The sequence below is a fragment of the Neovison vison genome, chromosome 10 (genome assembly GCF_020171115.1).
Source record: "Neovison vison isolate M4711 chromosome 10, ASM_NN_V1, whole genome shotgun sequence".
NCBI lineage: Eukaryota > Metazoa > Chordata > Mammalia > Carnivora > Mustelidae > Neogale > Neogale vison.
Window position 1 is genome coordinate 49,781,538 of NC_058100.1, and position 13,122 is coordinate 49,794,659.

Here is a 13,122-nt window from a genome sequence, read left to right on the forward strand (position 1 = left end):
AGTTACTTCAAAGTATTTCTGAAATGAAAAGAAAGCACTCCCTGTAGATGAGATGTGAATGCTCTGAGAGTACGGAAAATCCAGAGTATCAATTTGATATTGATATTGATATCCAGAATTGATATTCTGGATTTTAGACTGTTCTTTTACTTCCTCAGTCTCTATCTCCCCCTTTTCTCTCCCTTGCCTCTTTTCTTCCTTCCTCTCTATTCTCTCCCTCTCTCCAGCATCAAAATGAATTCCTGAATACTTTGCTCTTAAGTCTCCCTTCATATATACATAATTATTACTATATAGTTATAATGTGTGTGTGTGTATATATATATATATATATAATATTACATTATATACTAATATATATATTAGTACCTGAAATTTCTTCTCTGAGAAGTAAAGATTCTCTGCACCGGTCTTGAGCCAACAGAACGTAACACCCTCCCTGAAAAATGCCAACATTATTGACACAGACTGGATGAAACAAGTCTAGGCTTTCACACAAAGCAGAAAAAGCGTTTTCTTCTCTTCTTGAGTGTACTGAAGCAGAAGTGAATTCTTGGCTTCCAGATTTGTTTCTTGCCATTGAGAATTGCTGTTGTTTTTGTTATCATTTTATTAAGTATTAGTAATTGTCCGGAGAAGGAAGGAGGAAGTACAGGAGCAAGAGGGGTTGGGGAATTTGGTTTAAGGGCATCTTGACCAGTCTCTGCATGGAAAGAATAGCACTGTGAAACCCCAGCAGCAGGCAAGCTTTCTCAAAAATCAGTGTATTTCTACTTGCCTGGGAAGTGGGCCCTCAAGGGTACAAATTGGCCAGCAGAGGAAATTGGCATGGAGAAAAATGTTGGGGAGTTTGGATTCAGCTGGTCTAGTCACCCGGCTCCTGGGAGGGGAAGTGATCAGCCCTTATGAGTGCACCGTCTGAACGTGTGTTCAGAAAGACGGCTGTGATTCTGCTTCGCCGCTCATGCCTGCACAGTTAACACTTGCAATAAGTTTCACCTCGAAATCCTGACATGTGAAAATCAGAGTTACCACTCGTGGGTGCCTTAGTTCATTCCGTAGGGCAGCACCAAGCTCAGAACTCTTTTCCTGCCCAAGTCTTTGAAGGGTGAGAACCGAGATAAAGAGTTGACAGTCGGGCAATATTCCTCCAATGTAGTTAATTATACATAAAACTCATCCAGGCTGCTTTTGAAAATACGGATTTGGGAACTCACCCAGAACTTATAGAAATGGAACTTCTGGGGATGAGACTCAACAATTTTCACTTTTTCAGAAGTTTTCTACTTTCCCAGATTCTGACAGGCTGTCCTTACCATGGGCTGGTGGTGGAAGTCCTGTAGCAGGAAAGCTTACCCTGCGCTGGCTCTACTGGGGAGTGGCCTTCCAGAGCTCCTGTGGTTTTGAACTCTTTGGATACCAGATAGCTCTTTAATCTAGACACTTACAGTGACCCCTGTTAATTCCATTATTTATTCTCTCTTGAGGGAAGTCTTTGAGAAGTCTTAAAGAACTTTACTGTGGGCCAGAGTGGGTGTCCCTTACACACTCTCCTCCATCTCCACCACCAGGGAAGAGCCTTACTGTTTTGTTGTAACGGATCCTTCTCATTGACATAACATGCACTGTCTTCCCACCTTAAAGAGCAATTTCTCCTGGAAACCCCTCTTCTCTTCTCCATCTACCACCTTCTTTCTTTTTTTTTTTTTTCCTATAGATTTTATTTATTTATTGGACAGAGAGAGAGATCACAAGTAGGCAGAGAGGCAGGCAGAGAGAGGAAGGGAAGCAGGCTCCCCGCTGAGCAGAGAGCCCGATGTGGGCCTTGATCCCAGGACCCTGGGATCATGACCTGAGCCGAAGGCAGAGGCTTAACCCACTGAGCCACCCAGGTGCCCCCCACCTTATTTCTTGATTGCAGAAGAACCTGGAAAATTGTCTTTATTCACTGTCTCCAATCCTGTCTTCTCTGACCACATTCCCCCTGCACTTTCCTTCTTCGCTCTTACGTCAGCCACACTGGCCTCATGACCATTCCCCGGTCTTGCCGGCATTCTCCTGCCCGAGAGTATTTGCACTTGTCCGTCCTAGAGTGCTCTTCCCTCCATGTCTTTTTCATTTCTTCAAATGTCCCCTTAGCCAGGTGTCTGATGACAGTGTATTTATAAATGGCACTTCTCTGTGCTTTCCATCTCCCCTTTGTTCTTCATTGTGTCATTTATCATCTAACACACAACATTTTTGTTTTGTGATTGTCATTTATCCCTTACCTACCTCACTCCCTACTGTGCTGTCATCCCCACAATTTTGGGACCTTGTCTGTCTGATTCTCCCCCTGAGCCCCAGTGCTCGCTAAGTATTTGCTGAACGAATGGAAGGATTTGGACTTGAAGTTATTAAGACCAGTTGGGCTATTATCCTTGATCTAATGGGTGGCTGAGGTAGGAAATCAAACAATTGTGAAAACTGAGAGAGATATTTTAGCCTTTAACATATTTTCTAGTGTCTGTAGTTATTTCTTCTATTTCTTCTTTCTTACTATTATACAAATATAATTGATCTAGGGGAATAAGGGACAAGTTTATTAGGAATTAAAGAAACTGGAAACTAGAAAAGGCATTCTAGCAAAATGAAGGATTGAGTATTCCAAATAGCTTGGTCGACTTTCGCTTAAATTCACCTAGCGAGTAGTTTTTGAATAAATAAAATACACTGTTGGTCAACTTCCTATGACTTTGGGGGGAGGGGTTTACCAGAGTCATCTTTGTCTGTCATCACACCGTGTAACTGTAGATTAGGATCTTTTCTTTCAAATTTTCTCACTCTTCTTTTACCATTTTTTACTCTTCTGTTGATGAAAGCCAAAAATTAGTCAATTCTCAATAGTGTGTGAATGTTACAGAACAAGAATTAAGCTTCTCGTAAAATCATGTGTCTTTTTTCTTTTTCACATCTTAACAATTAGACATTTTTAAAGTATGGGTTCCTTGCACCTTGTATATTTGTTGCCTTGTTATGTCTTGATTTTATTTCCTTAGTATTATAATTAACTACTTTCCCTATGGAATTCCATTAAATTCCACTTGTCAGTCAGTTCCTTGTTGGAATTCTGTTGTTCAGCAGAGTGGATTTTTTGCCTCTTTTTGGATGAGTGGGAGTAAATGCTGGCTTCATTCCTTTAGCTTGGCTCAAGGATTGCAGGCATGCCTGTGACCCACTAGCCTGAATTAGGGCTGCTGTTGAGTCTTATAAACATGAGGTTGGGGTTAATAAGGCATAGGCCCAGTTTTTGGCTTGGAATCTTACTTGGGAATTTGTGTCTTCTGGTGAAAGTTTCAAATAAAATTATAAAGATATACAAATTAGGATAAGTTTATTTTGTGTCTAAATAATGGGAAAGATTTCTCTTTAACAGTAATTTGTACCTATTTGAAAGTCCTCTCCAGGACTGTTCAGATATTCTAGTCTTCGGATATTCTGATCTCATATTTAATTGGCATGTTACGCCAAATCACGTTTGACCCTTCAGTTTGCTGGAGAGTATGTGGCATTTCTGGGGTATCGCAGGTGGATAATACAAGCAGGAAGATTTTATTTTTTGAGGATTGTTATACTAGGTTGGTGCCGTGGTCTTATTTACCAGTAGCACCAAGAGCTAGTTTGTAGGAGGAGTGGTAGGAAGAGACTAGAACTGTCTTCTTTGGCTTAAATTTTAAATTGGTACTTTATGGAAACATCTAGTTTTCCTAAGATTTTAGGTTTATCTTCCCCCCAAATCATGCCAGTCAGCTTCAGAACCTTACCTCACCCCCCATAGCTCCACCCCACCCAACCATAGCACTGTTTTTGTAAACAGCTTTGGCATAGAGTTTTAGCTTTAAAAAAAAACAAACATTTAATTAATTTGTTAATTAATTGTAGAGTATGGGGGATGGGCAGAGGGAGCGAAAGGGAAAGAGAACTTCAAGCAGACTCCATGCTGAGCACAGAGCCCAACTCCGGGTTTGATCTCACGACCCTGAGATCAGGACCTGAGCCGGACAAGAGTTGGATGCCTAACTGTCTGAACCACCCAGGCAACCCTAGAATTTTAGCTTTTAAAAGAACTCTGACAGGTAATCTGCTACCCACCTCATTCTCCCTCTGTGCAGTCTCTTTCTCAAATGAATGGATAAAATATTTTTTTAAAAAAATAGGGTCACTAGGTGAGTCAGTCAGTTAAGCACCTGCCTTCAGCTCAGGTCACGATCTTGGGATCTTGGGATGGAGTCTCGTGCCAACCTCCCCACTCAGTGGGGAGTCTGCTTCTCCCTCTCTCTCTGTGCTCTCTTTCAAATGAATGGGTAAAATCTTAAAAAAAAAAAAAAGAAGAGAACTCTAATGTGATTATGTTCACTGGTTCTTTGTCTGCCTGCTTTGTGGATTTCATCATGGCAGTTTGCAGTTGGAACTTTCCATAGTCTGGTGCTGCTGGTCTCCGCATGTCCTTCTGTCAGGACGGTGGCTCATGTGTGATAGCACGTGTATTCAGGAAGTTTGGGCTATTGAAGCATTTATTCATTTGAATATCAATTACACTTCTCAAATTTAAGTTCCATTGCATTTGCTTTAATGAATTAAATTTAAAAGGACTAATTTATACAAAGCTGTACAGGTTGCTTGTCCTCAGTTCCTAAGTTGCACGGACGGAGATGTTCTTCACATGGAATTGTCCCCTGGCACTGTTGGCATTTAGCTGACTGACAGAGAGAGGAGCACTGACATTTAAGGAAAAGCCATGGGAGAGTAAGTTATTGAAAACGATATTATTATCAAATTATTTTGAGGATGAGTTTTAGACAATAGAAATGAGCTTTTCGGCAGACAGGCAGAACTGGGGTTTCTAGAGGTTGGCGTGAACTCTGTGTACCCATATCACTTCCGCACGTTCTGTGTGTGACTGTTCCTCTTTCTGCTTTCTGGTCACCCATCTGTGTCTACTGCAGGATCCCACATTCAGCATGAACTTGGCCCTGGGTCATCTTGACTGGCCAGGCGGTGTTTGTACCATCTGTCCGCTGAGGTGGAGTGATCACAGCTGGTACGCAGCTGGACACATTGTCCTGGGAACTCTTATTTCAACCAGCGGTTATACTAACAAAAATGAAAATGTTTTCAGATCGCTGCTTTCTGTGACTACTGTTTGTGTTAACTGTTTGTGTTTGGAGAATCCCGTCGCGTACCCTACACGTCTACCCTCTCTAATTGACTTTAGGTACTACAACCATATTACAAGCGTTATATTGCTAAGATCAAGCTTGACTTCAAGGAGAACAGTCCTTTTCGGACTCTAAGGAGTTAGTACATGGGAACAATAGTGAATCCGTGACTCCTAACTTAATACTGTAGAATGAACTAGTTTTCTTCATTGAATTCAGGCCATGGAAGGGCATTTTGAAGTTTTGTGAAATTCTATATAGCCATTGTCATTCATGACTTCACTGTACAGGGGGCTGTTTCACAAAATCCTCATGGAATTCTTCTGAGCTGCACATAACAGAGAAGCATTTATGTTCCCAGGCAGTCAGTACTTGAAGCCAATTCTAAGACAGGAAGGGTTTCTCCCCTACTCAGAGAGATTAGAAATACTTCACCACGTAGGAGGCTTAAGCAGAATTCCTTGGCTTGGCCCTGCGTGAACAAAGGCGGGCTTCTCATTGTGCAGAGGGCCCCCTCCCCTCCTGTCATTGCCTCAGCCAGCACGAACTGAAGGATGCGGGGCAGGAAGTATTAGTTCATTTTGTGCGCCTCATTCTAAACATCTGTACTTGAGTCTTTGTTTATGGAAGGAATGTGGCAGGAGGAGGGGGGAATGCAATGAAACATTCAGAAGCTAAATATTTTCCTGAGGGTGTGTATATCCATGGTTGGTCTTCAGGCTCATGAATGCAAGGCAAAGGGCAGAAGATGTTCTCGTTGTGCAAGTGGCTGAAGACTTTCTAGACTTCTGCTTGCTGACTTTCTTCATTGTTTGGCTTGGCCTCTTTATCTTAAAGTCATACTGTCTACGTCCACATGCTCCCACAGTGTAAAAATAGTAGACCACCTATCATTGGACTGGTAATTAGAAGACTTGGTCTTGTGTTCTATTTATCTACCATTTAGACCTTTTTACTTTGTCCACTGTGAAATGAGTAGGATGGAGAGGTAAAGAGTAGGGAGGGAAGTCGAGGGAGAGAGAGAATGAGGGTAAGCATACTTGAAGGGTCTCACTGGTAGCTGTTTAATGGAGTGAAACCCAGCTCCTTGGTTTCCCAGTTCTTGATTATCCATGACCACAGGTGATGGTTGGTAGATAACTCAAGACTTGACCCTTCTCCATTTTCTGTATCGGTGTCCCGATTTTTTCAGATTAGATTCCAAGTTCCTTGAAGTAATTTCAGTCCCCTTGTCTCTTATCTATAAAGCAGGGTGCAAAGAAGGGGACCATTGAAAATTACACCTGTACAAAGATGTCTGCACAAAGTCATGACCTCCTCCCCTTGTCTCAGCAGCCCTGTCTTTGCCCGGCAGGTCTTCTTTTCCTCTGGTCCGCTTCCTCTGCTGGCCTCTGCAGTGGCTCTTATGAAGTCTGTCCCCTCTCTGCAGATACTCCCCACTGGCTTTGCTCTCAACTCCTCCCCCTTAGCAGGTACCTTTGATTTTCACTGCACAGAAAAGATAAATCATCAGAACTCTTTCATCTTCCATGTGCTAAAACCTATTCCGTCACGTATGTTTGCACTCAGCTGGAAAGCAAGGGTGCGAGGTTTCTCCTGATGGGGGCAGTTCTTATTGCCCAGCCTTGTTTCCATATCGAGCCTTGCCCCTTTCCGTTGACTTGAGCACAAGAACGTGTGAGACAGACTCCTCCCTTCTATCTCAAAAAAACAAAAAAGAAAGAGAAATATTCCTGGAACCCAGCATCCTACCCCACCGTTGCCCTCCTTCCCTTCAACCCCGTGTCACAGACTGCTCTCCGCTGAGTCTGCTGTCCTGCCTCGACTCTGCCGTTCATCTTCAATCCCACCCACCCTGTCCATGGGGCCCTGAGTACAGCAGTGACCTGTTCGTGGCTTAGAGCCAGTGGACATCACAGTCATTGCCTTACATGACTCTTAGCATATTTTAACACCGTTGATTACTTCCTCCTCAAGTGCTCTTGGTTTCCATGTTTGTCTCGTTTACTGGCCATCCTCTCTCCAGCCCCACGGCCTCCCCTACAGCCCTCCACCTGCGGTCTGTGCTTTAAATGTCGACGCCCCTCAGAGCCATCTCCAAAGTCTGCTCTCTCCTCACTCCGCACCCTTGCTGGAATGGAGAGAATATGACTCAGACATCTCTCTTGGGGTTCCAGACCACTCACCTCCAACTCCCTACCAGACATTGCCTCTCGTTAGATGATCCACAGACACCTCAAAACTAGGATATCCAAGATTGAACTCCTCTTCCCATCCCGCGCCCCTCCCCCTGCCTCCAGTCCTGCTTGACCTCCTACGTCCTCTCTCACAGCGGACCGTTATACTCTCCATCTGCTTGTTTTTAAATGAGAAAACTAAATATTATTTTTAATCCTTCCATCTTATTTCCAGCCAAGGAGCTTTGACCGTGAAACATGTCCACAGACTAAAAGTAGAAGGGGGTTCAGAAGTGGCGCCCTCTCCCCCTTACTGTCCATCAGTTACTAAGTTACTCCTGAGGTCAACTTTCTACACCTCACCCAGACCCACTGTCATCTCCAAGACTCTTGCCACATCTTCTTCACTATTCCCTCCACTTTTAGTCCTGTCCCTTCCAACCTCCTCTCTACCCAGTGGCAGTGGCCAGAGTGATCTTTTAGTCAGATCTGGGGGTGCCTGGAAGGCTCAGTCAGTTAAGTGGCCAACTCTTGATTTCAGCCCTAGTCATGATCTCAGGCATCGGGCTTCACACTCAGTGCGGAGTCTGCATGGGGTTCTCTCTCCTTCCCTCTCCCTCCTCCTCTGCCCCTCCCTTGGCTCACATTCTCTGCCTCTCTCTTTCTCTTTCTCTCTCTCAAATAAATAAAATCTTAATAATAGTAAAAGTCAAATCTGCTTGTGTATTTCCCGTGTAAATGCCTCAGTGGCTCGCCATTGCCCTTAGGCAGGTGTTGCTCTTGAAGGTGGCCTCAGGCCCGGCCTGTGCTCCTTCCTGTTGAGCCCATGTCCAGCCACGCTCCAGTCCTTGCCGTAGTGCGCAACTCTAACTCCTCAGTGATCGCTCCTCTGTGTTCTCTGGGCTTTTCATACATGCTGTTTCATTTGCCTGGACAGCTGATCCCTGTTTGCTTAGGTAATTCCTCTGCATTCCTCAGGTCCCGAATGCAGATGTCACTTCTTCTAGAAAATGTTTTTTGATGCCGCAAATCCAGCTTAGGTGACTTTCCCCCATGCTCCCCAAACTTTGTGCATTTCCCCCCTTCAAAGCCCTCATCACGCAGAATTGCCATCGTCTGTGTCCACTGCTGGATTGACCTGAACTCTGAGGGCAGTGCCTGTGGCTGTCTTGTCCTGTGGAATGTGTGAGCCTCTTTTGCCCATGGCCACAGAGCCCTTTTTCTCTTCCAACTATGGCTGTGGGTTGGAATGCAAAAGGCAGCTCTGGAAACAAGGCTTAGTGAGGTAGGGCCGAGCCCAGAAAACTCGTTTGCTTCCAAGTTGAACGCTAGCAAAGTTGCTTCCTTATGTCCTACTACCTATTGCCTGGGGTCTGTGGCATCAGTGAGAGTGACCACATGAACTGGCTTCTTTCAGAGGGTGGCTCTGTGGTGCAGATTGGTGCGGGGACCACTGTACACCCTGCTCCATTTTATCTTCTCTCCTTTGATCCAGTCTCCTGCAGGTTGAGTTGTTAAAGAACAATGAGATGTCAGACACGGAGACAGAGTCGAAAAGCAGGGGTAATCTGTAACGCCCAGATTAGTGAGGAAGCCTTTGAACATCCCAAACCACCTGTTCCTGAATAAAACTCAATTGTTTTACCATTCCAGCATGTCTTACCTAGTCTTTGGAATGCCATAGATGCTACAGTGTAAGTCCACACCCTCAGTCAAGGGTAACATTTTAACATGTTTGATACAGTAAAGAGATAGACGTTACATTTTCATTCTTCTAACAGGTGGTATAGGGGATTTGCGAAACCTGTGTCTCCGCAAACTGTTGTACTCCATCTGGGGTAGAAGATCCAGATCTGTATGCGGTTCTCTAGCAACTCTACGTAGTCCCTGGGACAATCAGACCCTTATATGTGAACATATCCAGGATCCTAATTCAGGAATTTTCTTCTAAACTCTATTATGAATAATGCCTATGTGTGTATAGAGTTTTACAGTTAACCAGGTACATGCAAGATCTTAACTTGACCTCCCAACAGCTCTTTGAGGTAGGTGGCTCAGGGGTCATCCCCCGCATTCTTGCAGAGGAGAAAATGGCCAAGCAGAAATCACACAGCTAGTAACTGAAGGAGCCAGGCCCTGAGCTCGGGTCTCACAGTGCCCAGTCCTGCGTTCTTTCCATCATGCCACACACCTCCATGTTCAAGATTGTGTGTGTGTGTGTGAATGTATTTCGGGTGTATGGGGGAATTAATCAGACTTCTCCTTTAAGATCTGGATCACTTAAGACATAGGTATAGCTCATCATCTTAGTTTTCTTGCGGATACTACAGGATTAAAGAATGGAATACATGACTTATGTGGACACGTGACAGGTGGGCGTTCAGCTCTCCCCCTTCCCCACCTCTGCAGCCCAGCTGGACTCATCCATGCGGTCCCACATCTGGTAGTAGGACAGCCGCAGGCCTCCCTGGCACAGAGGCAGACGCGCTGTCTTGCATTGCGGTGCGCAGGAGAGGAGAGGGGCCCTCTGGCAGGCAGCTGGAGAGTGAGCTGAGGAGATTCCAGGCCACATGTGACCCTCCTTCCCTCTCCCCTGCGGATGGGTGGGCACAAGGAAGTAAGAGGTTTGCAGGAGTCCCTTGGCAACCCTTCTGAGAGGGTTCAGGGGTTCCTCTTCTCTGGGCTTTATAGGGGAGGATGAGTATGGTGCTTCCTGCAGAATTAATTCCCTTGGGAAGGAAAGACTGTAAGCTCCTCGAGGGCAAGGACCTCTTAAGTCTAACACATCCTGTCCTCCGAACTGTATAGCATAGGACTGAACGTGTAGTTGTGCCCAACAAATACTTGCTGACCAATCTGGGATCTTCACTATAGCATAGAAGTTGCAGAGAATAAATATTGTCAGAGATGGGAAGACCCAACTGGAGAATAGAAGGTGATTAAAAACATTTGCGCTCTGTCTTTTTGACCCACCTGAAGGCATGCTGGCTGGCAGCCAAACTGCCCCAGCCATCAGACTGTGCCCTCGCTGCCCCAGCAAGCTGTCTGAGGAGTGGTTCATCCTCCAGAGACAGCAGCCCAGTGGCTCCCCCTTTTGCTGGCCTTGCCTGCTCAGTGCTCGGATCTTGCATATTCTTTGAACAAATGCAAACAACTTCTTTAACCCCACCCCCTCCTTTTTTCTCTATCTCTTTTGTTTTTCTTTGTTCAGCTGCTGGAGGAATTTTTTTCTTCATTCCTGCTCTACTCCCTGCCCCATCTCTTAATCGCTCCTTTTCTCTTTTTCTTTCTGAAATTCCTCTCTTAACTTGGTAGATAAGTAGAAGAATCCTGCTCCTGATAGTCTCCTGCATCAAAAAGTAACGTAATAGTTAAGAGAGGGAGTTTTTAAGTACCTTGAAAGTTTCTAGAATACCCATCTAGAAAGCCGGCAAATACTTTGTTTTTAAATTAAATTGCTTTTGCTGAAGCACCAGCACTACGAATAAGTGTACTTTTTAATGCAATTTTGATTTTGTTTAATTGTGGTAAGTACAGTGCTACCATTTTTCATGGCAAACAAGATTCCACCAATGCGTATCTTAAATAAGCCAACTTATGACCTAAACTGTAACTAGTCCTGTCTGTGGGAAAAGGCTCACTCTTTCCAGGTTTAGAATACCTATCGGACGCAACCAATGTGTTGTGGGTTCTGGAACCATCTTCATCTAGGGCATATCCGTCCTTTGTCAGGGTCCTAAGCAAACTGGGAATAGAGGGAGTTTCTTTGCTTCATACGTATGACTTACCAACTTCATGTCTGTCCCACAGGAAAAGCTTTTGACATCACATACGTGCGCCTCAAGTTCCACACCAGCCGCCCCGAGAGCTTCGCCATTTACAAGCGCACGCGGGAAGACGGGCCCTGGATTCCTTACCAGTACTACAGTGGCTCCTGCGAGAACACCTACTCGAAGGCAAACCGCGGCTTCATCAGGACAGGCGGAGATGAGCAGCAGGCCTTGTGCACAGATGAATTCAGTGACATTTCCCCTCTAACTGGGGGCAACGTGGCCTTTTCAACTCTAGAAGGAAGGCCCAGTGCCTACAACTTTGACAACAGCCCTGTGCTGCAGGTAATGGATCCAGAAGCTGACTCTGTAGCCCGCTGGTTCTCCCCGGGCATGCAGGAGGCAGGAAGACTGTTGTATGGGGGCCTGTGGTCCCACTTCCAGGGAAAGGGATAGGGGTAGCAGCTCCCAGGCGGACGTTATTCTGCCCTCCTGAATATTCTCAATATGTGAAGGAAAGCAGTTTTGGTCCTGCCACCCAGCTGATGTTCTTGTGTTCTCATGTACCTGCCAGTGTACTCTGGGATATAAGTTGTAGAAATTTTTTAAAAAACTGAACAATTTAAATTCGGGTCTTTACTTGGCAGTGGAAACATTTTGCTTCTGACCTTTTGAAGAGAGTATTTGAATCTACCTGTTCTTTTCTTTTTCTTTCTTTCTTTTTTTTTTTTTTTTTTTAAGATTTTATTTATTTATTTGAGAGAGAGAGAGAGGGAGAGCTCGTGCATGTGCCGGCAGGCATGAGTGCGGGGAGGGCCGAGGGAGGAGAGAAGCAGGCTCCCCACTGAGCAGGGAGCCTGCCCTGGAGCTTGATCCCAGGACTCCGAGATCATGACCTGAGCTGAAGGCAGACACTTAACTGACTGAGCCACCCAGGCGCCCCCTGAATCTATCCATTATTTTCACAACCTTCCTTATCTCTTTCATTTGACCAAAGGAAGTATTTTTTAGTCTCGGAGAGGGGGAACAATTGAAGCAAGTCATTTAAGAATGCCGTCTTCCTTCATTATTGTGCAGGGGAAGGTGGACCACATTTGTCTGCACTATTGTCAACCATAAAAACTTCTGATCACCCAACAGTGCTGGTGTCTGTGACAGGAGAGACGTGTAGGTTCCCGTGGTACAGAGCTTGAGCATCACGATAGAAGCCTTTCCCTATTTGAGCACAGAAAGAATTAAAACTCTCTTTTTTCTCGTGAATTCTGTGTCCATGTTCTTTTTTTTTTTTTTAAGATTTTATTTATTTATTTGACAGAGAGAAATCACAAGTAGATGGAGAGGCAGGCAGAGAGAGAGAAGGAAGCAGGCTCCCCGCTGAGCAGAGAGCCCGATGCGGGACTTGATCCCAGGACCCTGAGATCATGACCTGAGCTGAAGGCAGCGGCTTAACCCACTGAGCCACCCAGGCGCCCCAATGTTCTTTATACACCGTAATTTAGAATCTTTCTGCAACACAGAATTGGAGATTCTTGTGTCGTGTGGCTGCAGCTGACGTCTAAGTGGGGGCAGCCGTATGAAATGACTGAGTACGACTGGATGTGGGTCTGCAAACTCTGTACATTTTATGAAAATCTGTCGTCATTTCTACGTAGGGTAAAGTAGAGAGTTCCTTTATTCTTCTGGGCTTTATGATTTTTTAAAAATTTATTTATTTATCAGAGGGAGAGAGAGCACGAGCAGTAGGGAGAAGAAGGGGGGAAGCAGGTTCCCATTCAGGGGGAAGCCGGATGCGGGACTTAGTCCCAGGACTCCGAGATCACAACCTGAGCCAAAGGCAGCCGCTTAACCAGCCGGGCCTCCCAGGAGCCCCTTCGTGCTTTTGTGGCTTCTCAGTCTTTCTCTTGACGTTTAGTATATTCAAGGACTCTTTGTGGTTTGACCACGTGGTTTTGGATAGCGGCAAAAGATGAGCATATG

The 13,122-nt window shown here is 45.1% G+C and overlaps 1 protein-coding gene across 1 annotated transcript in view; it reads left to right on the forward strand.

The window, feature by feature from the left end:
• Positions 1 to 13,122, forward strand: part of LAMC1 (laminin subunit gamma 1) — a 126,230-nt gene that overhangs the window by 69,864 nt on the left and 43,244 nt on the right. The window contains exon 2 of the mRNA XM_044267263.1: positions 11,186 to 11,490. Within this exon, the coding sequence (XP_044123198.1) occupies positions 11,186 to 11,490 (305 nt within the window). The remainder of the gene's footprint in view (positions 1 to 11,185; positions 11,491 to 13,122) is intronic.